Source organism: Antedon mediterranea, chromosome 1, assembly GCF_964355755.1.
Source record: "Antedon mediterranea chromosome 1, ecAntMedi1.1, whole genome shotgun sequence".
Taxonomy (NCBI): domain Eukaryota; kingdom Metazoa; phylum Echinodermata; class Crinoidea; order Comatulida; family Antedonidae; genus Antedon; species Antedon mediterranea.
The window spans coordinates 16,757,723-16,784,020 of record NC_092670.1 but is presented as its reverse complement, the minus strand read 5'-3'; the positions used below and the strand labels follow the sequence as shown (position 1 = coordinate 16,784,020).

At 32.0% G+C, this 26,298-nt stretch overlaps 3 protein-coding genes across 9 annotated transcripts in view; 1 reads left to right on the top strand and 2 right to left on the bottom strand.

Moving 5' to 3' along the window:
- Nucleotides 1–687: 687 nt before the first annotated feature.
- Nucleotides 688–2,493, top strand: LOC140059111 (large ribosomal subunit protein bL27m-like). Its single transcript, XM_072104955.1, has 4 exons — nt 688–752; nt 1,178–1,339; nt 1,669–1,739; nt 1,902–2,493. Exons 1-4 carry the CDS (start codon nt 704–706, stop codon nt 2,103–2,105), a joined length of 486 nt encoding a protein of 161 aa, XP_071961056.1. The 5' UTR covers nt 688–703; the 3' UTR covers nt 2,106–2,493.
- A 202-nt stretch (nt 2,494–2,695) lies between these two features.
- On the bottom strand, nt 2,696–11,131 carry LOC140059101 (ubiquitin carboxyl-terminal hydrolase 22-like). Its single transcript, XM_072104946.1, has 13 exons — nt 10,974–11,131; nt 10,507–10,639; nt 10,198–10,296; nt 9,818–9,934; nt 9,479–9,648; nt 9,047–9,194; nt 8,656–8,758; nt 7,824–7,948; nt 7,488–7,581; nt 7,075–7,201; nt 6,313–6,470; nt 5,727–5,876; nt 2,696–4,646 (listed from the first exon to the last, which is right to left on the bottom strand). The coding sequence occupies exons 1-13, from the start codon at nt 11,091–11,093 to the stop codon at nt 4,604–4,606; spliced, it is 1,587 nt and encodes a 528-aa protein (XP_071961047.1). The 5' UTR covers nt 11,094–11,131; the 3' UTR covers nt 2,696–4,603.
- A 1,159-nt stretch (nt 11,132–12,290) lies between these two features.
- Nucleotides 12,291–26,298, bottom strand: part of LOC140059048 (uncharacterized) — a 58,847-nt gene continuing 44,839 nt past the window's right edge. The window contains exons 35-47 of one of the 7 annotated variants that reach the window (XM_072104875.1): nt 25,915–26,028; nt 24,981–25,337; nt 24,387–24,503; nt 23,376–23,492; nt 22,868–22,981; nt 21,715–21,825; nt 20,914–21,030; nt 20,479–20,700; nt 19,808–19,921; nt 19,145–19,357; nt 17,893–18,013; nt 16,999–17,157; nt 12,291–14,372 (exon numbers count right to left, since the gene is read on the bottom strand). In XM_072104875.1, the coding sequence (XP_071960976.1) occupies nt 14,288–14,372; nt 16,999–17,157; nt 17,893–18,013; nt 19,145–19,357; nt 19,808–19,921; nt 20,479–20,700; nt 20,914–21,030; nt 21,715–21,825; nt 22,868–22,981; nt 23,376–23,492; nt 24,387–24,503; nt 24,981–25,337; nt 25,915–26,028 (1,961 nt within the window). In that variant the 3' untranslated portion in view covers nt 12,291–14,287. Of the gene's footprint in view, nt 14,373–16,914; nt 17,158–17,892; nt 18,014–19,144; nt 19,358–19,807; nt 19,922–20,478; nt 20,701–20,913; nt 21,031–21,714; nt 21,826–22,157; nt 22,580–22,867; nt 22,982–23,375; nt 23,493–24,386; nt 24,504–24,980; nt 25,338–25,914; nt 26,029–26,298 lie in introns of those variants that run through there. The other 6 variants (XM_072104906.1, XM_072104867.1, XM_072104893.1 and 3 more) reach the window with 6 other exon arrangements.

Here is a 26,298-nt window from a genome sequence, read left to right as displayed (position 1 = left end):
AACTAGTGTACATTCACTTTTACAGACAATTATTTACTAACATCCTAAGTTAGTTCACAAAAAAGGCCTAACACAGCAACACCAAAAATCAATGAATCGTTTACTCAGCACGGCCTATTCTTTACCATTGCCGTGTACTACTCTACGCCCGGTAAATTAAGTATTGTTTTTATGATATAAATTAGTATAAAATACATGTTATTAATAGGACAAAATGTTAAATGTTATTAACATTTATTTGTTTTACCAGAAACAAGTTAAATATAGGAATATTATTAAACAATCCTTCGTGAAAACGCGTAAACACCAACACGCCCGGTCACGCTATCGTAGCGCCCGGTTGATAAAGCAAACTGTTTATACGGCAGTTTTTACTAAATAAATTTCATAAAACGAACAATTAAATATCCAAATAGTATTTAACATGAAGTTGGCATGTAGTTGATAACATTTTTTATCATGAAAATACTACCGGTGGTCTAGCCTTTGATTATTGAAACCGTCACAAAAAGTTGTATACATCCCAGATACATCCACACTTATGGCGGCGCCCTACCACATGGACAATATTACTGTTACAGGAAAAATCGCGGATTACTCATTCTTGTTATATATATTCTTTGATTATATCAACAAACAACCAAACAAAAAACTCTTGATAGCCGTTGATGGCGCTCTCATCTTTTTTTTATTAAAATACACAATGCTGGCTATATCAAATCACCTTAGAAATGTATTTTCTATTGGAAAAGGTAATTAATTTGTAGAATTAAATATTATAATGGTTTCATTACATTTTAATTTTCAAATGGAGAAAGTTGTAAACTTTAAGTAATCCGAATCTGATGCTAATTTGACCTCTAATATTAAGTATGGGCTAGGCCTGTCTGGATTTGTCGGCGTGACTTTCTGTACTGACTGAGTGAGCTCATCTCCTGAGCTAGGGATGTGAGCGGACCATCAAGGCTTAGACCAGCGGCCTAGCTTAAATCAGATTTTGTATTTGGTCATACAGTATATGAAATAGCTTGGTTATTTGTATATAAATATGTATATATTTATATAAACGCAAATCAACACAGAACATGAATTCTAAACCGCCCTGTGATATATTTATATACTGAAATTTAATAAATTAATTTGAAACAATATTTCTTCATTCTTTCTTAACATTTAGGTTTACTAGTTAATTCTATATTACAACAAACATGTAGGCATATATTGCCGCCAGCATCAATGGTATTACCGGCAAGATGTGCATCAAAAAAAGCAAGTAGCAGCAAAAGAAATACAGGAGGAAAAAGAAGAGGAAAACGTCTCGGCTTAAAAAAACGTGATGGTAAGTAACAAAGAAAACCACCATTGGTTTAGTGTTTATTTGAGGGAGACTTTTATTTTGTTTTGGTGTGTATGGTAACATGTACAAAATAATGCCCCCTATATATAAAACACAATTATTATCAATAAAATACAATGAAACTTCTTGTATAAAAATACTTTAAATAGTTTGGTGTGTTGTGATGAAATATTGAATGTGTATATACATTTAATTCCAAATGATGTTCTTTCGTGGGTGGGGATCATGTTTATTTAACAGTGTGTATTCGAATAAATAGGGTATCTTATCTTCAAAAGTTTCAGAGTTATTTCAATTGTATTTTGTTACAGGAGAATTTGTGCAAGTTGGGATGATACTGGTGCGGCAAAAGGGTGCTTATCGATGGTTACCAGGGCAATATGTAAGTACACATTAACAACTTGGATACAATGTGCAGCCAAAATGAATTATACCCAGCATAACATGTTTTAATGCCTTCCACAACAGATCAATTTTCACACAACCACACACTCTGATCATCCTAGTCTTTTTTAATCGTCTTAAAATAAATTTTTCTTTGCAGGTTGGAACAGGGCGTGACAGAACATTATATGCAATGGAACCTGGATATGTGTTCTTCACACGAGAACAGTGGATCCCAGCACCAGTGGATGATTTTACACGAGATGTAGCGCCAACGTTACCTGAAGAGCGCATGCTTAAAACATTCGTACACATTCAGCCAGAACCACAAGTTGGACGATTTAAACTCATTGAACAAGTGTAACATTTATAAATCTGAACTATTAAAAAATTGCTACAAGTACAATTATGAGAAGCGTAGATATAAATAATGATCGTGCTGATTATAGTCATCTGTGGTGCTTTTTTTTTAATGGGCAAGTTTTGTTTTATTTTTGGTTATTTGGTACAGGGAAATTGTCGAAAAATGACCAAATTTTGACCCTTTTATTTTTTTTAATAACTGGTTACTATGACTCTATAAGATGATGATAACACAATATATGCACATATATGGCAATATTATTACATAATAATTAAATTTAAGAAGTCAATTTTGAAAAAATCCCTGTACTATAGTACAGGGAAATTGTTGAAAAATGACCAAATTTCCACCCTTTTATTTTTTTAAATAACTGGTTACTATGCAATATTATTGCATAATTGAATGTACCAATTTTCGACCCTTTACTATATCATAATTGACATGCTCAGAACATAAGTTACCTCAACATATTGAATATTGAAGTAAATATATGCGCAGAACACATAATGTGTTTCGGCGCATGTTAATTATGATATAGTATATAGTAACCAGTTATGTCAAAAAATAAACGGGTCGAAAACCATATTTTAGCGATTTTTTGAAAATATCCCTGTACAGCACTATATACAGGGAAATCATTTTTATCTGTATATATGTTTTTATTTTATTTTTTGACATAACTGGCTACTTGACATGACATAATCCCTGTATCCTGTAATCAGTTTCACACTATAATAATTAATAGCAGAACTGAAAAAAATTAATATTTATTTCACTATATTAACAGCGCCGTTTGCATACCCAACGACATAATGTCACTTATACAGAAATTACTCAACTTTTTAAATGATGTTTCGAATATTTTAAGGACAATGTCGCCCTCTATACACTTACATCTTATCATAAATAGCTATTGAAAATATGAAATCTATTTTAAGTAAAAAGGCCAGCCAGTTACCACTACTAAGCATCATTTGTTTTTTGAGGATTTCTGAAATACCTCTTTATCATTTCTAAAAATTAAATTTCTTTTTTATAAACTAAAACTGCAGATTGTAGCAAAATCTATTGAAATATATAGCATAATATTATATTCCCATGTCTCTGTAAACCAGAAATATTTGTTATTTTAATATTTGATGCATTTTACTCTCACAAAAATATCAAATTATTCATATTGATATTTTAAAAAACAATATAGACCAACAAAACTCTTTTGATTGCTAAAATTTTTGTTTAAATACAGCCTTAGTCCTGATGCTTTATCGACTGCTTTATTTGACAAGGTACAAACGAAAATATGTATAAATAATACTAATAATAAAACAGTAGAGCCTCTATTAAGGGGACACCAAGTAAAGTGTTCACTGAACTGGGTTGGTAGTGTTAATTCATACATTGCCCCTGTTTCATGGGAAAGTGTCCCAGTACTAGGGGTGTCCCAATAGAGAGGTTATGTACCAATATATATATATTATTATGTATTAAGAAAGTATTATCGCAATATAATATTACAATTATGAAAATTTAACTGTCAGAATAGACACACTTGTCCGGCGCACACAACTATCCACCGGATTGAAGCAAGGAGTAATTATTATGATATTCAACTCGTTACTCTAATCTACTAACCATTGGAGAAAGATGATGATGATTTTGTCAATTTCAATTACTGTATGATACTGTATAATAACAGCCTCTGTGCCACCAGCTCAGAGGTTAGTTATTAACGCATAAAATGCTTATTTGTCTACATACGAAAATTATACAAAAATGCTTTCTTAATGAAATTATTGGCCGCATACTGATCCTAATAAATATATCAACTACTTATTAATTAACAGTTCTATAATAATACATACAATTCTATTATAAAAAAGTAATAATTTTAGTATTTATAAATACAGTTGATTTTTTTAAATACTTTTTTATTTATTATTTAATAAACTAAAGTGTAAGTAAAAGCACCAATCGGGTTCCCCAACAACGTTCATCTAATATTAAACCTCCTCTACATGGATAAATATAAAGGACTGTAATACTATATTGACATTATTGTAATAATACACTCTCTGCTTACTACTCTAAGACCTTCAAAACAAGTTCGCAAAGAATTATAAATATGAATTAAAAATATATGTCATTAAATACATTTTCAGTTTGTTTAATAAATAATTATATTCATTTCATATTTATCAGTTTCTAATTAGACATGCCCATCTTATTCCCTGATTATTAAATTCTTAAGCCATGTCTAAAGAACCTAATTTAATATTAAACTTCTCATTGAATGCGACCATACACCAAACTCTACCATTTTGGACCCTTTGAATCACCTCAACTGTTTGTACAGTACAGTCTGAGGTTTGATAACATGTTGACCATTATGGTTCCATTCAACGTTGGATTATATTCTAATAATAAGTAACACCTTATACACATAGCAATATCTATTACTTGTACTTGCTGTACTTCATGATCTGTTTCACTGCTGAGGTCTATTGATATTCCAGAATCTGCTTATGGTAGAATAGTAGATATCTGTTGAGAAAAATAATTTGAATGTTGCTTCAGTGTCTATTTAAATGTCATTTGAGGGATACAAGTAAAATTTTTCACGCTGTTGCTCTAGCCCGCTACGTCACACGAGATGACTCATTAATTAGATGAAATCAAGCAGCAGTTATAGTACTACACTTTGACATTTTTGTTAAAATGGAAACTCCACTATAATTTATAGGTAGCAGCTGCATTTCTGGTATTTATGAGTCCCATGATAATACTGTATTTCGCTGTCAGATAATCATTGAATTATTATCAAAACAGTCCATGAAAACTTTTGTTTGTAATATGATACTTCACACTTGAAGTATCTAAGGCGTGATGAAGTGACCCCCAGACTTGACCTTAGCAATAAAATAAACTAAACTGAGTCTGTTTCATATCAAAGTTATTCACTTCTGTAACAAAATTCACATTATAGAAAGAGAAAAGAAACGTTTAATTATAACTCAAAAACCACATTGTCTGACAGACAATTGAAGTATTTTTTGCTTTTAATTACATTTTTTCAGGTAAAATAACTATTATGTGACAATAAAATGACACATTCAAAAACAAATTTGAAATAAAAAATATTTTTCAGAGGGACAATATTATCTTTAAAACGGTTACGTCAATAAGCGAGCAGCGTTTTTTGTAAGAAATATTTCTTGTTTAGATTGTTACTATCGTTGAAAAGTATCAACGGAATTGACTCGGTTATATAACTAGCAAATATCTTAGGGGATTTCATCTACTTCCCTTCCCTAAAGGGCCTTTCACACCTGCTCCAGCACGGTTCCGGTCCGGTGAAGGCAAACCAAACGAACGTCAATGTTTTGTGCATAGCCGCATGAAGTCATGAAAACGAAACATTGACGTTCGAGTCGCCGTACCGAAACCGTGCCGGAACAGGTTTGAAAGACCCTTTATAAAGGTGGGTTGGGGGGAAATATATTGTCCCTATCATGGTCAGAAACCATTTTTTAGGTATTTTTCTCAAATCGCTGGTGTCGCCCCCAACATTCAAAATGGATCAGAAGCCTGGTTCGATATCTCAAATAAATGTAAATAAAATACCCTTCACTATCTAGAACTTCACCGAGTGTAGCTCTAGTGATAACGGCATCATCACATTTAAACCACTGATCTTTGTGTTGTCTAATAAAACATGTATAATGTCCTGATTCTAGTGTACCAATGTGGTTGACAACTGCAAACAAACAGTACCTACAAGATAATGACACAAAATGACAGTAATGATAACAAGTTGCAGTAAAAAAAATTCCAAATCTCAGTATAAAATAACTTTAATGATTCTAGTTTTAAGTAACTTCTAAAAACTCACTTGTTTGTTTTTGACAGCGCTATGAGCAATCATTGTTGGAGTGGCACTTTGAACGATTGATTAAACAATACAACTCCCATGGGTGGATCCAGGATTAACATATTATATTAATAGTATATTAATAGTGTATCAAAAATAGATTAATTTCAGAAGGCGGATGGAGCATGCACCCCTAGCTCTTTCTCTGAATATTCAGCATAAAGCCAATATAAGGAATTGCAAAAAAATCACAAAACACATCACTAATATACACAACACTGAAGAAGAATAACAATAACACTGACCTGAATATCAGACACGAAAATATTTCACACTTACTTATTATTAGTTGGTGATATACCGATATTAGACCTAAGATTATTACGTTGACCATTAGAACGTCTGTGTGATGACATGTATGGAGTCATATCAAGCTCATGAGGGAATGAAATAAAAGTATTAATCTTCTTACGGGAACGGGTACTATGCTCAAATCTCTGAAAAAGAATGTAATATAGTTCTGTAAGAAATAGACAAATATTTTTGATATTTTTCCTCTTTCAGAATTTTCTTCCAGAGGGTGCAGTTTCTTGAAACGAATGCCTCTAAAGCTGTGCCTACATTATCTGTGTGCCCAAATATGGTAGTGATATATCCAAATATAGTATTGATTTGACATCATCATGCCCATATATGGGCACATCACATTTTGCTGTCACATAAAATTAGATAGTGTAGACAGAGCTTTATACTAGATGACCTCTTCTCAGTTCAAGAATGTTTTTCCAGAGGGCGCTGTACAGGACCATGATCAGCACAACGAGAGATGATTTTTTTTTATTAGTGTACAACAACTTTATGTTTCATTTGGCAATGGGAGTAAAGTATCTTAATTAATGGTTCAAGCATTCTGGAATTAACATGGCTTAAACTAATGCCTCTTATAACATCAGGTACGATTATTTTGTACTGTCACAAATAGTTGAAAGCTACACATTTCAAATATTTTCGGTAACTGCTCTTAGATACAAAATTGTAATGTAACACTGTACTATGTTAAGTGTTTACGAAAACTGTACCAACGGTATAATGATTGTTTACCTTAAGATGGAAACATGCGACAATTGGAAGTTTCTTCATGGTTAGTTGCTTAGTTGATTCTTCATAACTTTGACATGAGTTGCATTTAATCTTTGCACTGCTTCCCAAATGCTCCGCCCTTGTAAATCTGAAAAAGTAAACATGAACACATATTAGCTTGCCAAATGCTTCATCTGTGTGCGTCTAAAAATTAAAACAATAATATATTATATTGAAATGAGTTGTTTTCTTCCTAAATGCTCTATCCTTGTAAATCTGAAAAAGTAAACAAAACACATAATGCTGATAATAGTCACATTGGCTTGTCAAGTGCTCCATCTATGCAAGTCTAAAAAACAAACCAAACACATGAGTTACTGCTTCCCAAATGCATTTTAATTGGTCATGGGTGAAAAGCCAAATAGTTAACCTACCTTCGAAGACAATCGTCAAGGGATGTAGGAATATCTTCAAATCCTGTCGGAGATAATAAACTTGGGAAATCATCAATACAGTTACAACTAGAGCCTAAAGAAAAATGACAAGAAAGTTCCTTTATGTTATTTAGGTATTTTATAATAGTGTGGAGTGTAACATAAAATTTGACATCCGTCGAGGGAACTATTATATATTCCTCAAGGGATTATGTGTTGAGAGAAAATAGTAGTCCTGGTATTCACAAAGTTTTGTTGATTTCTTATACAGTATTAAAATATTATCCGATTGTATTATTATTATTACATTTAATGTGTGGATCAAATCTTGCTTACCAGATGAATTACTGTCATTTGAGAGCACCGATGTATTTACTGAAATTGGATTTAAAAAATGACTGCCTGATGAGCCAAGGTCTAATGATATATCCCAGAAAGGATCAACTGTTGTACTAATTCCCCTGCAGAAAAACAAATGAAAAACTATATTGAGGCAGAGAAATTTCTATATAGATAATTTTGCATTAACAATTAAAATGTGTGAGTAGTTTATTGTGTGTCTTTAGGCACATGTGGCCAAGGATTACCAATAGTATATTAATGAGTGTCCTACCAGATAAGTGGTAATCCCCCTGATACAGGGGCTATTTTGTGAACCAGTTCACCAGAGTAAGCTCCTACTCGTCTCGAATGAACTGGGTTCTTTAAAGTGCACATGGGTTATAACTGTGTACACTGGACCTACAGTTTATAGTCCTTATCCGAGAAGACTTGCTCCACCACCAGAACTAGGAGCTAGTCGGCCTCAAATCTATGCCGACATTGTTGGCTCTTTAGGTACAGTAAAGGGTGCCCCAGTTAACTGCTCGGCCTAGTTGACTTACAGTGAACTCTCCCAAAACTGGACACTCTTGGACTGCTGGCATAATATAGTTTTCGAGAAATGGTGGTATTTTTAATGGTAAACAAAACATTTTGGACCTCTGATTTTGAGAGACTTTCTGGTTTTAGAGTGAATATTATTATTGGATGAACATAGACTCGAACAATTGATGACTGTTTAGCGACTAACGTATGTGCGGATGTTCCAGAATTGTTTTCATATCAAGCGCCAGTAGACACAATAAACGTGCAAAGCTCGTTATATGCTACAAAGTGATTTGTATACCTGCATACTTGACAAGTGACATCTGACTGCAGACCACCTGTAAATATTTGGTCAATAATACAATTACAATTGCTTGGGTTACTGCTACGCACTCCATTGTGACCTGAAAGATACAAAAGACAATTCCATACAAAAATGTTATTTCCTTCTGAAAAAAATTACATAAAAATAAACACAATTGAAGTGGAGTGCTGAGGGTCAAGAGTTAGGGCTATAGCCATTAGTACGATTGGGTAAGGTTTCAACCTGACCACTTGTTCACAGAAAAACTCAGTGACTTGAACAGAGATTGTTCCCTTTTCTTGCAAAAACCGCACCACTTTATTTTTTGTGGTTACATCACTGAGAGGAGAGATACCAATACTGGGAATGATGTGAACCTGCAACTTACCTTTGCAGTGTCTATGTAGAACATCTAATGCTGCTATAAAGAATTCATGCGCATCTTGCTGTTCATAACCTGCTAAATGCCTAGCATGCGTCCACACTAGATGCAGCAAACGATATGGAATGTGTACATGGCGTCTACCTGAGTAAAACTATAAAATGAAAATTGTTTGGTTATTATTATAAATCGATATATATGGATGTGTAGATTCAATTCAAGTGAAACAGTTATTGTGTACGTTTTATACACAGCAAGTCAAAGATGCTCTCCAGGTGGAATGCCATCCGGAGATGAGTAGTTAGTAATTAGTACAGTCTTGTTTATTGAATGTAATTTTACTTTCTATATAGACCCGAGATTTTGAAATAAAAGATTGAATGAATGAATTATTAAACAAGCTAATATCAAATGTACATAAATAAATTAAAAACATACCTCTTGGAATAGTTTTGACATCTCACATACTAAACATTGGCCATGCTCTAGCATTTGGCATTGGTGACGATCAGATAAGAAGTAATCTCGTAGCAGAGGTGTGTGGGTTAGAGCTTGTACTATACAGTTCATAAAACAAGTATTACCTAAATTTATCAAGCCTAGAAGACCTTTAAAGAAAAAAGAAAATTAGTTGAGAAATTGGTCAACATGTGTTTGACAAAAATATTGGCCAAATGGAACTCATAGTACGAAAATATGAGCCGATTGGGAATTTCCATTTATTTACATAAATGAAATGAAAATTAATAACTTACTACGTATACAGAAAATACTTGCCTATTGTTGAGTTATCTGTAATTTTTCTTCGCTTTGGATTTCGTAGCAGTAAATCAACTTCACGCTCCGAGGCCTCCCAAAAGGAAAACTTGTCTATACTTAGATGAGATGCAGATTCTTAAGATAAAAGAACAAACAAAAACTTCAGTTAGCATTATATTAAATAAGTAGATGATATTTAATTCCAGGGAGTGTGACAAATATTTCTGTTCATGACTATTTTACTATTCAGTTCCTTCTTAAAGATAAAAAATAATCTGGTGCTAAGCGGTGTGTTTTGTGTTTCCGTTTTGTTTATTAGTTACAGTGTTGTACAAAATACATTGCATTTATTTGACCTTCTAGCCCACAAATTTCTGCAGAAATTCAATGAAATGCACCTTGTAATTTAAACTTTTCATTAGCTTCCTCTAATTCTTGATCATAAATATAATCTCTGCAAGCACAGCAATAAACAGCACCATATGCCAAGTCCACAGCTGAGAAAATAAAACAACAACAACAAAATGATTATCATTCATAACACAATAAAAATACTAACTCTCTTCTAAAACCAATCAATTACTTTCACTGCAGATTTAGGTGGTGGATCAGGGAGCAGGAACTTGCACTGTTGACCACACCCACATTGAAACCAGGATGCATTAGAATATAAATTTTAACAATAATGGATGGAATCTCTTGTTTACCTAAGTTGTGTTGATTTAATTTAGCATGATCATGAATGTGCCCTCTGTTGTAGCATCCAAAGTATATGCACTGAAGACAGGCGTGAAGCCGACCATCATGACGATAACATGTGTTACATTTAGAAACTTTTGCCTGAAAAAGAAAAAAGATTTGATGTATATTGCTATTATTATAATATCTCTATGGTTAGACTATGTCGAGACAATGGAAATCATTGATTGAAATTGCCCAGTATCATTTTTATAATTTATTATCTCATCTCCACAGTAAAGTAGTAGCGTTTACAGTTTAAGAGACTTTCATATTTTGTAGACGTTGGGTCATACTACTAGCCTTTGTTGGGCAAGCTTATAATACTACTCTTGGCCTAGGATTAGAGGGAGGATGGGTCCGGTCAGGCCTCCCTGCCTTGAATGAAAATAGAGGGGAGGAGCTATCTAGCTAGGCTTAGCCATTGGCTACTTACCTTTCTTTCTCGAGCTTCCACGGAAGAACAGGCAACAAAATATCTATGTATTATTGAATATGGCCTTGTTCCTTTATTCGCCTTAAAGGTGCCTAAATGTGGGCAGCTTTGGAGGCTCATAATTTGAAAACAAAGCAACTAAACCATAAGCTAGTTGCGGAAACTACAGTTGTTTAGCTCGCTTCTTCATTGTTGTCCTCAATTTGGAGGTATAATTTTAGTACCAAATTGGTATAATAAAAAATCAACCCAAATATAATTTTTTTAGAAGGCTAGAATATTACACATCTAAAATATTTACAGGAAATCAGCGCTTATTTAAAAGAAATACATGTTCAATCAAACTGCTTGGTAAAATTTTAGAGATTTTAATAAACATTACAATGCAAAAAAGAAATCTGGTACTGGGAGACTAGGCATAGAACATATAAGAATACGGATTCTGACGGTTGCGGCTGAAAACTTACCAACCAATCAGAACTAAGTACTCAAGTACTCGACTGTACTTTAAATAACAATATAATACCAATTTACTATTGTCGGGGCTATTTGTATACAGTGGCCTACTAAAACTATGCACATACTTAGATTTAAAGATGTATTGTCTCCAAAAAACATGAAAAATGAAGATTAATAAATCAGACTTTAAATAGGCCATTTTGTAGTTTTAATAAAGTTATTGACTTCTGTAAAAAAAAATCCTCAAACCTTTGTAAATTTTTTTGGTGAATAATATTATGTGACTTAAAATGACATACCCACAGCTTGTCATTTGTTCAGTAATTTGCCTTTGGACTGATATATATATATCTATCTATATATAAAATTGATTAATGAAATTAATTACCAACCTTTAAGCCCTGTCGACAACAGGTTGTAGTTATCCAAATTTAATTTATATTTATTTTATGTGTAAGTTATATAACTTTAGAAGATGGGAAAATTGGAAGAAAAAATGCTGACAGGAAAGAGGTATATTTTGTTTATAACTTATAAAAAGATTGACTACTAAATCATAGATCGATCATTCATAACCTTTTTTTTCATTGAACATTAATTTTGTTTTTTCAAATGCAGAACCGCTATTATTAATTGTGTCCCTTTAATTGGCTGTAGTGTTAAAACACATATTGCTCTTAGTTGTTACACAAGAAAGTGTCCCCTGGATAGAGGTGTCCCGGCTGTGACATTTTTTTTCTTACGTTTTATGAGGGGTCATGTACGACAACATTTCTTAATGGGAGGGGGGGGGGGGTCTTCCAATTGATGGTTTACACTGTACTACATAATATAGATTTTAACTCTAATGAAAACAATGACATGACATACAAACACTTTCTTTAAAATCTCAATTCAAACCTTTATTTCCATATTTTTATAGTAATCAATACAAAGGAACAATGTATGCCTTTATTGATAAATTGATTTGCATAAACCATCTTAAAAGCGCAGCTTAAAAATGAACACTCAGCAAACTAGGATAATATGTATAGTACACAAAACCCCAGCAAATTGTATGGAGTATCAATCACTTGTTAGTTATCATTAGAATTAGCATTTAATGCATAAATACCACAGAAAAGTTGAATACAGAAGTAATAATGACATGTTCTACACATCCATAACTACAGAATTAATTTAATTAAAATCAAAGTAAATAAGAATATTATAAAATATTTTATCCCTTATCCTTTTTCATAAAAGTAATACACCTTACCAAATTAAATTATTTTAAGTAAGCAATTAAATAATTAAGTACTGTGTTGATTAATAAATCATTAAGTATATATTTGGAACACCACAATTAGCAATAATATTAAAATACAATTCTGATGAAAATATATGATTGCATTATACTGTGTATTAATACTTTCACATTTCAAGGGCCTGTTGTTATGTACAAAAACACTACAGTTGAACCCCTATTGGGGGGACACCTTTGGAACCCAACAATGTGTTCACTTAGGCTGCTGGCAGGCTTAACAATGAGAAATTTGAAACTAAAACCCACTACTGACATTTTGCATTTCAATACAAATTTAACACATTATTTATCTATTATACAGTATCTGTGTATATATTCATCCCATAAACAGAATAACATTTATTTTTTTACAACGGTCTGTACTTTTGAATTGATCTAAACTTCAAACTTGATTAAAACATTTGAAAAAACAAATGTTGTACAGTAAATAAAATAAGAAAAATTGTTTAATTTATTTATGAAATTTATAGAATGATTACTATCGAAAGCACACTTTTAAATTTGAAATATTAACAATAAATTTATAAAAAACAACAATTTCTCACTTTCACAAGAATAATAAATTGGACGGATTGGATTCTAAGGTCTTGAAAATGGTTTAACCCATTTGGTTTAACCCAAATGGTTTAACCCATTTAATTTCAAACTATTCAAAATGTCAAATACAATGCAGCAATAGAGCTTTTGACTACAGCTTACCTAATAACCCAGTTACTATACTTAATACTGTATGTACTAATACATGGCAAATGCTATTTTGCTATTGTTACGAGGAATAGGTAATTTCAAAAGGAATAGAAGCAAATATATCAAGGTGTTTAAAAAAGTTAATTATATTCTTTAAAAGTGTATTTTATTCTTTTTACAAATAAAATAGAATTTACACTCCATAATTTATACAGTATTTACAATAGATTATATATTCAACAAATGTTGGTTCCTTCACCATAACAAAATAACAACATTAGTTAAAAACCACAATCATCGTATAAAAACAGTTCTTAATTAATCTTTTTTGAAAACATTCCTACACAAAGACTACAAAACAACTTGCCACAATCTGTGTTGTCATAGATTGCACAGCTACCATAATTGTTTTTTTTTTGTCATACAGCCTCATAGTCTTGAATGCTGTGTAGCAAAATCAACTAAATTCTATTTAATATGAAGATAGCTTCTTCACAACTAAAAATTATTTGTAATTAATAAAATATTTAAAATCAATAATTAAAAAATGATTATCAAATTAAGTATTTACAGCTTAATATATATTTTATTTCATTTTGCAAGACACAGATATGCCCTTCATTATCTACACAATTGACACTGATAGAAATATAAATGTAAAGTAAAGAAGGCACATTTGAAACCAGCACATCATCAATGCCTGGAAACTACCAGATACGACAGCAGGCAGTCAACATTAAGTTGACACTTAAGTATTGGCTTGAATTGTCTTCATTACTCAAATATACAAACATAACACTATAGTCCAGTAAAATAGTTGTAAATTATAGATGTAGGAAAAAAAGAACGTTTTGACAGTAGACTATAATGTTGTTCGTGGAGGCTCAAATTCTTCTGTGCTAACTGGCCATGGGTTCTCATAACTGTTGATTTCAGCAATTGTTGACCTAAAAAATATAAATAAATGAAGGTGTTACCAGTATAGTATTTGAAAAATGTACTATTGTAATACAGATGAAATTATTACACTGAATTGTTATGTCTTGGTATGGGTATAAAGTCTAAAAATGAATTCTTAATAAGTAAATAATGTTGCTATAGGATGACCCATTAAAGGCCAATTTACACAGATGAGCGGTAATGGTAAGTGGTAAACGGAAAACAAAAGTACAGTATGTTATTTTTTATGACAATTTACCCAAAACGTGGAACTGACGGGGGCAGTTCAGCGATAGCTCGCTCATAATATATACATTGGTCAAGCACGCAGTTTTTTTTTCGCTTACCGTTAACGCTCGTCTGTGTAAATTGGCCTTAAAGAGGGTGGGCAGCCAGTCAGATCAGTAATATGAGTATTATATATTTAGCATTTTTATTAATACAAATTATATTGAATAAAAAAAATTCAAAATACACTATATATATTTATAATCAGCATAATTATACAAATAATATGCAATGCATGCTGTGTAATTATACATACTACACTTAGCTTTCAGTCAGACAGTGGAGAAAAGAAATTTAAAATTTGATGATACATTTTTGATAATTTTAAGATTTTAAGTTTCTGTCGCATTGTTTTTCTAATGTTTTTTTTTCTCTCCAGAGTCTGACTGTAAACAATTACACTACTACTATGAATTTAATACACAAAAAAATCAATAAAATATATAACTACTATATCAATATTTAACAAGCGAGTATGAAATAAAAGCATGATAATAAAATGCACTGTGATTTTGTTTGTTTTTAAAGGGCTGTGTGCAAAATATGTAATTCAATAATATTGTTTGTAAACGTTTAAAATATGGTACTATAGTAGGTTAATATTTTATTTCAAATAAAAATGAACAGTTTGGTCTTACAACAATAGTAATTTTGGTGATTATTTTAATTTTATAGGATCTTTGTTCAGGCTTTTGTTACTAAAAATATAATATATAACAAATAATAACTCACAGAATTAAACGAAATGAGCAGCAAAACCTCACACCAACTTTATAAAAAAAAATATTCAACCTACAACCTTTAACCTATGACCCAATTCTACTGATCTGCTATTACTATTCTAGCAATAAGCAATTTTTAAACCATTATTTCTCTACATGCAAATCAATAGCCATTTAATTAATTTCTATAGCATTTAGGCAAGGTTAAAAATGCAAAAAAATAGGAAACGCATTTTTTTCAAAACAGCTAAAAATAAAAGAAAAAAAAAGGAATTATCTGGAAAAATGGCCAATTGCTCCAACTCCAGTATTTCACTTCATAGGTGCGGTAGTTTTACATTGTAATATTTTTTTTTTGCTTAAATGATAAGAAAAATTGAGTGAGGCAATTTTTTTGAGTTGTATTTTTAAAAGATAGAGTTAATGGAACATTTACATCCAATTGGAAAGGCCTACAGCCTGAACAAGTTAAGAACACTCCACAGTGCAATATTTTAATGTGTTATATTTTGCATTCTAAATAAAAACAGCTCACACATCAATCAAATTATTAAATTAGCTAGAAATGTCAATAACAACGATTGTATGATATTGATGAAGATGTTGGGTAATTATGATAAAGATGATGCTGACCAATTATTATTACTAATAAATATATATTCAAAATTCTTAAAAGAAAAAAAAAAGATTTCTACTACTAAAATATGTAGCAATCATGAGCACAGCGACTGGATGCGAGGAGTTTATCTCCAATCTGACATTCAAATTTTGGGAAAAATACTTTTTGTTACTAAACTGGATTTATAATTTATTAAATACTTTGTAATTTTAAACAAGACAGGTTTAGTATGAATGTGAAAGAAATGAGTGCGAAAAGGTAAGCTATCTATAATTGTCTTCTCTGCTATATCATATTGAGCTATGGTATATGTAGTATAGCTAAATATCCTAATTTGCCAACATGCACTTAAACAGCTGATGTTGCTGACTTTTTAGAAAGACAGAGCTCTCACGATGCAGATTTGATATGTACATCATGCTACAGTACATTTTTCTATTTGTATGTCGCATGAAATATTCTCTGGTAACATGCATATAAATGATGCTACATCACTAGTTACATGCACTTCTACATCTAATACTAATGATGTCCTTTTATTACTCTAATGGATTTAAATATCCCCACATCCATAGATTAAAGATCCTAACAATGAACATGCTATATAGAGTAGGTCTCTTGCTATGAAGTTCAACAAGAGTAGGCTAATAAAAGTACTTCTAGATATACTGGATACCTGATAGGCCAAGATGTCATGCCATAGAGTTAGGATTAAAAATGAAAACTTTTTGGTTGGGGCAAAAACTGGGATTATCATATTTGCATGCCAATGGTGTTTAGTAGATCAATTATTTGAAACAGCCCTATAATCGTTTTACAGAATAAAATAAATTTAATCAAATTTGTTAAGATATGCCACTGTGAGCCTTAAGGCTGTTTCAAAATAATTTTAGAATTTAAAGAATTACAGAATGTAAGCACCTGTCATGAATGCTGGGAGTTGGTGTGGCGCCATTCATATGGCTTTGACCTTTTTTCTGGATGACCCAGTCCTGTGCATCATACCTGCTACCACTATTTGGTGGAATAAAACCGTACTCATTTTCAGCATTACTCCGACTCTTGTGAGGCGGAGACGGGATGCCGTTTCGCTCCACTATGTCATCATCAGCATGAAGGCGAGAAGCTTCTTCTTCACTCATTGCATAGTTTAGTCTTCTGTCTCTATTTTGAAGGAAAAAAAATGGTATACAAAATTAATATTCAATCAACAAATTTCACCACATAAAATTTGATCTAATACAGATCTAAAAAAAATCTCCTAAAAGTACTATTCAGAGAATAAAATATGAAATTAATTTTAAAAACCATATTTAATTTATTTGAAAAAAGAGAGAAAAACGATGCAAAATTTAATATATGGACTTGAACATAATTCTTAAAATATATTGCATATGTGTACAGTATGTCTATGACTTTGTTAAGTTTAAATGTAGTAGACATGTATCACAAGTGAAACGTTGTAATTTGTGATTTTTAACAATTTATTGTTGGGAGTTTTATATACTATATTTACAAGCCACTGTGTTTCACCCAAAAAAATTTAAGTGAATGACGTATGTTTTATATATGACATTTATTTGTAGATTAAGCATACATTAAAATATGTTGAAATCACAGAAAAATAATTATTAAATAACATACTTATATATACTGCAAGTGTTTACAAAAGCATATAACAATTTATACAAAGCAAAATTTACCAATAGCTAAACAGCTGAGTTACTTAATGAGTACTTACACAATGAAATTTATTCAAATGAAGTGGAACACCCTCCAAAATAATAGAACAGTCCATCCTTTCTAACTTGTGATACTATGCAATCACTTTTAATTGTTATAAGTGGAGAAGATTGGATGAATAAGGAACAAAATGAAACTTTTAAATGAATAACTTACTTAGGTGAGAACCAATAATAGAGTGTTACAGCAAGGACTAACAAGACGATAAAACCGAGAATAGCACCAACGATGATGATGATTTCTGTATTGTCAAGACCACTGGTTGAAGATGATTCAACTGTAACAAAAAAAAACCAATGCAACATTATCATGAATTATGTATGATGATAAAGATTATGATAATAAAGATCAAAATGATAATGTGATTAAAATAGTGATGTTACTGGTTATTAAGCCTAACCAAATTTGTTGCACAGTTAGAATACAAATTAATATACGTCATTAACTCAAAATCAGCTAAAAAAAGCTGCACTGATTTCAGTTGATGCTGTGCATTACATTTTTCCTTTTTAGGCCTTTATGAAAATAATGTGATGGCCACGATAATGATGATAGTAATGATCATGATAACAATGTGATGACAATAATGATAATGATCATGATAATAATGTGATGGCAATGATGATGATAATGATCATGATAATAATGTGATAGCAATGATGATGATAATGATCATGATAATAATGTGATAGCAATGATGATGATAATGATCATGATAATAATGTGATAGCAATGATGATGATAATAATGTGATGGCAATGACCATGATAATGATGATGATAATAATGTGATGGCAACGATAATGATGATAGTAATGATCATGATAACAATGTGATGGCAATAATGATAATGATCATGATAATAATGTGATGGCAATGATGATGATAATGATGATGATAATAATGTGATAGCAATGATGATGATAATAATGATGATGATAATAATGTGATGGCAATGACCATGATAATGATCATGATAATAATGTGATGGCAATGATGATGATGATGATGATATTAATGATCATGATAATAATGTGATGGCAATGACGATGATAATGATCATGATAATAATGTTGTAGCAATGATGATGATAATAATAATGTGATAACAATGATGATGATAATGATCATGATAATAATGTGATGGCAATGATGATGATAATAATGTGATGGCAATGATGATGATAATAATGTGATGGCAATGATGATGAATGATGATAATGTGATAACAATGATGATGATAATGATCATGATAATAATGTGATGATAATGATTATGATAATAATGTGATGGTAATGATGATGATAATAATGTGATGGCAATGATGATGAATGATAATAATGATTATGATAATAATGTTACCAGTAATTTTATAAAAAAATATTTGTGCGAACATAAAAAATTACTAACGTGCATCACAGTTCACGTCTACACCATTTTGAGAGCATAAACAGGTATAAGATCCAACTGAATTTACACAAGTACCATCACTGCCACAGGGCTTAGTAAGGCATTCATCGACGTCGTCATCACACGTAGCGCCCTCATATCCAGTGGTACACTCGCATTGGTTGTTGTTAGAGTTACATACACCACCATTTGAACAGCTATTTTGTTCACAACCTGGTAAAGAAAGAAAAACAGCTTACTTTTAAGCAACAATCTCCAGTATAACTAATTGATGAAAAACGTATTCCAAATAGATGCAATCGAAAATACTAATACTAATTTTAGAAACAAAATTTAAAAAACATTAAAACATTAATTTATATTTCAGTTGATAGTTTTAGATGTTTTGACTACATTTATGTATTTCAGTTAGTTTAACATTTTGATAATTTATCAATATCTCACTGTACTAAGTGACTGGTTTCCTGCTATTGGATATGATTTTAAATTAAACAAACACAATAGGATAATCTAGAAATCAATGAAAAATCAATTAAAAAGAAATAACAAATAAATTTAAAGAAAATATGAAAAAAATTGCTTTTCAGCATGCAAATTATCGATATATAATCCAATACAAATATATAATCTCTGAAAATACAGTATATATAAAAGATTGCAGACCTTCAGTTTGGCAATTGATTCCAGTAAAGCCATTGGTACACGAGCAAACATATGAACCATCCTCAGAGGCAAAACAATTGCCATTGTTTTGGCAAGGAGACGATGAACAAGGACCTAAAGCAACGTGCAAAAAGAACAGCAAAGTTGAAAAAAAAAAAACCCACAAAAGAGAGTAAAAGAAGTACCGTACTGACACGGGTATGAAGCAAAATGGGTTAAGTTTGGGCTTGCTTACACTCCAGATTGTGCTTATGATCGATACCCCAGGTTGGGCTGAAATTGCAAGGTTGGGCTGATACTCCAGGGTAGGCTTACACCCTAGGTTTGGTTTAAACCATATTCTTTATACAGCATACTAATATGTGCTATACATGCTCATATATATGTGTCAGTAGGGTACTAGTTTAAAAATAAAACATTCTTCCTCATACAACCAGGTAAAGGAAAATAAAATTGAAAACTGGAAAATAGAGATGAGCAATGACTTATATTAATTATAAATATATGCTCAGTTCTAATAAAACTTAAAAGGATAAACTGAATTAAATGTCTCTATAAGGACAAAATCTATAAACATATATAAATAATTTTAGAAAATGTAAAAAAAAAACAAACAAAAAAGACAAAGAAAAAAGGAAAAAACTAAAAATTATCAATGAATAAAAACTTACCATCCTGACAATTTAGGCCACTGAATGGAACATTGCTACAATCACATATGTAACTTCCTTCTTGATTCGAACAAACCCCTCCATTAAGACATGGTGCAAGCAGGCACTCGTCTACATCGTCATCACATTCTGGTCCAGTCCAGCCATTGACACACGCACACATGATTTGAGAATTTGCAATACTACATGTTCCTCCATTTAGGCATGGATTAGTTTGACACTCTGAAAATAATTGTTAAAAAATATGAATGTGTGAGAGCCCTTTTTATGGCCTGCAATGGCGCATGGACTATTCAATTTTTTTAAAGGGGTGTCCATATCGGAAATAATGTAATGTCTATAAAGTAGTAGTGTCTCACAAAATAGACTTATTAAGTAGGGATGACATGTAGGTTCATATCTAAAGTAATCAATAAACCCAGAGGTTTGACTTACCTGCAAACTGGCAGGTTGCACCATAGAATTGGTCAGGACATTGACATTGGTAGTTTGTACTGTCTACTGCATCGCAATATCCATTATTCTCACATGGATTTGGGTTGCATACATCATCTGTAAGGACAAAATATTCATATTAAAATTGGGTTACACTGGGTTGCTGAATATGGTCAAAATAAGTCATTGGTCTTGCACATAAATGCACAAGTGCAGAACAAAGACCTGTTCTATCATTATTATTGTTTCCAAGAGTGACGATCACAGCACTGTGGCTTCTGAGGATGGAAAGAACTGCTACTCTAACGTACTTTCAATACAACAGCAAGTAGAAAGTGTTTTTTTTCATATTTTTTTCCCTTTTTTACCAATTCACACCATTTCAAGTTTATCTTTCTGTTAAAATGTATAGTTACTAATGATGACTGATGGTAATAATTTAATGAGTTGAGGATTACAATGGAAATAGTAAGGATATGAATGATATAAAAGATGGTAATGATAATATGAGAAGGTTAATGCTGCTATATTATAATAAAAAGTACTAGATGATCACTATACACACTATAATGACTAAAGCCTTATAACATACAATGATTAAAACTTATATTAGTAGAAAGACAAACTATACTAACTACTATACAATGATCATTACATGTTGTATGTTAATAATAGAAAATATTAATTAAAAAGATGAATGGTCTAATCATAGAGTAAGAATAGTGTTAATTGAAGCAAGAAAATGATGGAACTAAACAATCTATATCATTACAAAAACAAAACATAAAAACACAGACAGACCTTGACATTGAGCACCTGAGAACCTTTCTGTACATACACATATAAATGTTGTTCCAGAAGGGGAACACTGACCCCCATTCATACATGGCATATTACTACAAACATCAGTGGCTAGAAGATGAGTAAATTAAACAGTAAGCCTTTTATATTATTAAGTTTCCCAAGATGGACGTTTACACACAATCCTGTATTATCAAATGTACAAAGTTGGGCAAAATATTATCCTAGGCATATTAACAGACACAAAAACCTGTTATTATCTTAAAGTTAACAAGTAAAGCTTTTAATAATCCTGACAACAAGTCGTTATATACAATCTAAATCTACGATTACTAAATTACATAGATCATATTTTGATGACATTTTAAATGTAGAAGCTATTGTATCTGCACATAGCGCTAGAGTTAGGCGAGACACAGTTAGGCTACATGCAGATAAAATATATAGCTACAATTAAGCTTAGTTTATGTTCTAGACAGCAACTTGGCTTAATATTAGAAAAAAACATTTTGACCCATATGGTGTGTCACAATTACCATACTTGAGCTGAAGGAACAAATCCCTGCTTCATAAAATGAAACAAAAACTGAAGACGTGGTAAGTCTACAATTAAGCAAGACTAGGCTAAGCGAGCTTGACAAGAAACTATAGATGACTGGTGGCAGGTACAAATTACAGTAAGTTAGTTGTACTTTATCTGGTAGAAATTAAGCCAGCTATAGCTATCAGCACCACATCTCTTTACCTAATTGTGTGGTGGTATCTGGGGTGCAATCAACACCAGATAGACAGTAGCAACCATATGTGTTGCCAGACGAAATGCACTCCCATGGAGGCTCACAAGGAGAGCTATGACATGCTGTGACTGTTCCATGTAATGTTACACAAATTGAAAATAAAATTAAAGTTTACAATCAATGAAAAAAATATAATTTATACAGTACAGTAGAATCCCTCCTTTGAGACAACACTATTCAAGAGACACTGTGTCAGGCGTTAAAGGTTTTCCCTTAATAGGGGTTTTACCAAGTTTTTACCCGTCTTTTACATTCTTAACTTCATATCATCTAACACTCAGCAGTATATATAACAATCCATAACTCTTCATTTTCAAAACACTACTTGATTTGATCTCTACAAAAATAAAACTTACTTGGTATCTCGCAGTCCATTCCAGAATATAATGCCTCACAGTTGCATATGTAAGAATTTCCAGATTCAATACATGTTCCACCATTTTGACAGGGACTAGCATCACAGGGTGAAACTAGAATATGAAGCAATTGCAATTTATAAACAAAATAATGATTATTATGTGTAGAAGAATTTAAAATACAGTTTATTCTCCAATACCAGACAGGCTGGCCTAATATGTCAGGATGTCTGGTATTTTGGAACACTTGGACCTCAAGAAAAGTCTAGATTTGGGAGAGTTTCGGTTTTCAGAGAGTCCGGTAGTGGAAGAGTAGACTGTATTAGAAAAAATGTAATAAAAATAAGTTAGCTCTGTTATGTGCACGTTATTAGTATAAAATGTTAGCATAAAAGCATGTAGAACAATTTAGATACATCAACACACAATTCAATATATTAAAGATTTCTTTTTTGGGTAGGGGAAGAATTATTGTGAAATGACATGATGATGATGCATGACAACTTACTTGTGGTATCACAGAACGAACCAAAGAATCCAAGTGGACAGGCGCAGACCAATGACCCACCACTGTCCATACACGTACCACCGTTCTGACATGGGGACGAAGCGCATGGCAACGGTACTAACAGAATAATGAAATGAATACTACTATAGAAGTGCTACTAATATAAGCATGACATGTAATAGGAAGAGATTTATCGCAGATAGCAAAGAAATGCGTGGCGCATGCTGGAAAGAAACTGTAGGAAACATTCACTTGTTGTTCATTTTCCCTCAGTTCCTTCCTAACATACATTATGCAACAAAGCTTTGTCACGATATCAGCTATTTGCGATAAACCCTATTATCAAAGCAATGAACTAGCATGACAATAAACTAATATTAGAATAGTAAAAGCTACTACCATGATAATAGTTTAGTAGTAGAATATGACCATACTGTTGTTAATATTTTGTGACAGTAGTCAAAGGAGTGGTAACAGACCGTGACAAGTGGAGGGGTATTCCGTCAATTTTACTAAGTGACCACCTCCTTTGTCCACCACCCGTAACGAAAGCTCACTATTATTAGAGCAATAACATAAAAACTAAAAACTACATGGTTAATGGAACTGCAATATTAGTAGTGATGATTAAGTGAATATGATTATGCAGAAATGAAGTGAGTGGTAAAAGAAGTAACTAACAAACACTAACTGCAAGATAATGACCTTAACCTAAGGTATAAGTTTGGCGACTCTTAGTCAAGTTCGGACTGAGTTGGTTTAACAGATGTTATAGATAAGATATGTTACAGATAATATATATAATCTTCAGAGTTGATAAAAATTATTAAAAGCACAACTAAAGGTGGTAATAAATGTAGGATTACCAAGAGTCAAATAAACAGAGATCAACTTAGTTAATTAATACAGTTATATTATAACGTAATCTACAGTGCTATGTTATGAAATAGGATTAGGGTGCATTTTGATAACATTTGGACAAACTCTCTATATATTGGTCTCTGCCATTACCTATTTCACAGTTGTCACCGGAGTACCCAAGCACACATGTGCAGGAGTAAGTTGTTGCGGTCAAAGGCACACATGTCCCTCCATTTAAACATGGCGATGCATCACAAAGGTTGGGAACTATGGAGAAAAAAAGTTTTTAAAAAGTGAAACAGCAGTACTCGTTTATAAATTATATGGAGTTATGGGTTTAAATCTGGTTCAGTATCAGTATATTGTTTTTCATGAGTAAAACAGAATAATTGTCACTGATAAATGAGTCAATTAGCATAGCACACACTACACACAGCTGACTTGTGTGTAGTTTAAAAGCCTAGTGCATTAGTCCAACATACTGGTCTATCTCAGCTCATCATGAACAAAAGAATAACAGCTGTTTGGTACCACTCTCGGGACCCTTAGAAGAGATGAAAGTCATTGTATGAAAAATCCAGTTCATTGAACTTTGTATACAAATGTGTCTTTTGAATAAGAATCAATAATAATAATAAGATCAAAGCGATGTATAAGCAACATACTACTTAAAAGGCTTTTAGAGGTGAATCATAATTAAATTTGCAGCTTGAATATGTAGTGTAATAATTAAATGTTGCATACCATAGCATGTGTCTTGTATCTCCACGTAAAACCCACTCTCAACTTTAGTAGAGTCTGTCTCAAATTGCATCCACATCTGGTCATCATTCACCACAAATGTTTCAGGTACAACACTGCCTGTAAATTCATACAACTTGGTTGAATCGTCAGCTGCATCTGAATACCCAACAGACAGGATATCATGTTCGTCTTCAATATCAAATAGAGAAAAGACTACACGTATCCCTGCAACCGGTCCTAAAGCATAGAACCGCCATAGGCAGTTCAAGTTGTTATCATATGGTTCAGGGTAATTTGGTGACGTGAGTACGACTTTATCACAATTATCTATTGTGAATACTTGATCGCAGCCAGTAGCTAAAGATAAAATAGGTGACAATATATAGGTTTAGAAAAAACAAAAGAGTATATAAACACATTAACAAACCCTGTTCAGGAAATAACTTTATTTTGTTAGTGGTTTTCAGAAAGTCAATGGCAGTCTTGTGTCAAGTTGTCATATGTACTTCTATGTCAGTGTCACAGAAGATTACCCTAAACTTTTCTAGTTCAGACCTATAAAGTTGTAAGCTAATACTTTTATCCACAGCGTGTGAAAGTAACTTATCTCATGAAATATCCATGTATGAATTTGCTAAATTTGATGTTATGTGTGTGTTATCAGGTACTAGATTGCTCACTTGGTGTCCTTACTGACAGTACTTTCTGGTTTCTTCAATTTATTAGACAACAATATGCAAGACCAAAGCTCTATTTACACTATCAAGCCGAAAAAAGTGTGATGTGCCTAAATATGGTAGTAATATGACATCCTCGTATCTATATATGGACACAATTTTTTGTCACATAAAGTTTGATAGTGTAGACAGAGCTTAAACCTATAGAAAAGTTGTTGATACTATGGTAAAGTAAATTACTGACTGTTAGTACTTACTTAGTTCACAATGTATTCCAGTAAAGCCTTGAGGACACTCACACCGGTAGCTATTGGTTTCATCAAAACATACACCACTGTTTGTGCATGGGTTTGGTGTGCAATCATTAACATCTATCAAATAAATAAAGGTAGATGGGAAATAGTAGTAGTCATTGTATAGAGGGTTTTAATAGAAATTAAATCAAGCAATTAATATAATAATAGGTTTCCATTTAATAGTAATAGTTCCAATTTGTGTAGCACCATTCCAATGATCATTGCTCATGGCACTGGATTTCAACTGAGCGTCATGCCATATGTTTGACTAGTACACCTCATCTCAAAAGATGTATTAAGTTCTTTAAACTCTGAACGTACGGTTTATAGTCCATATCTGAGAAG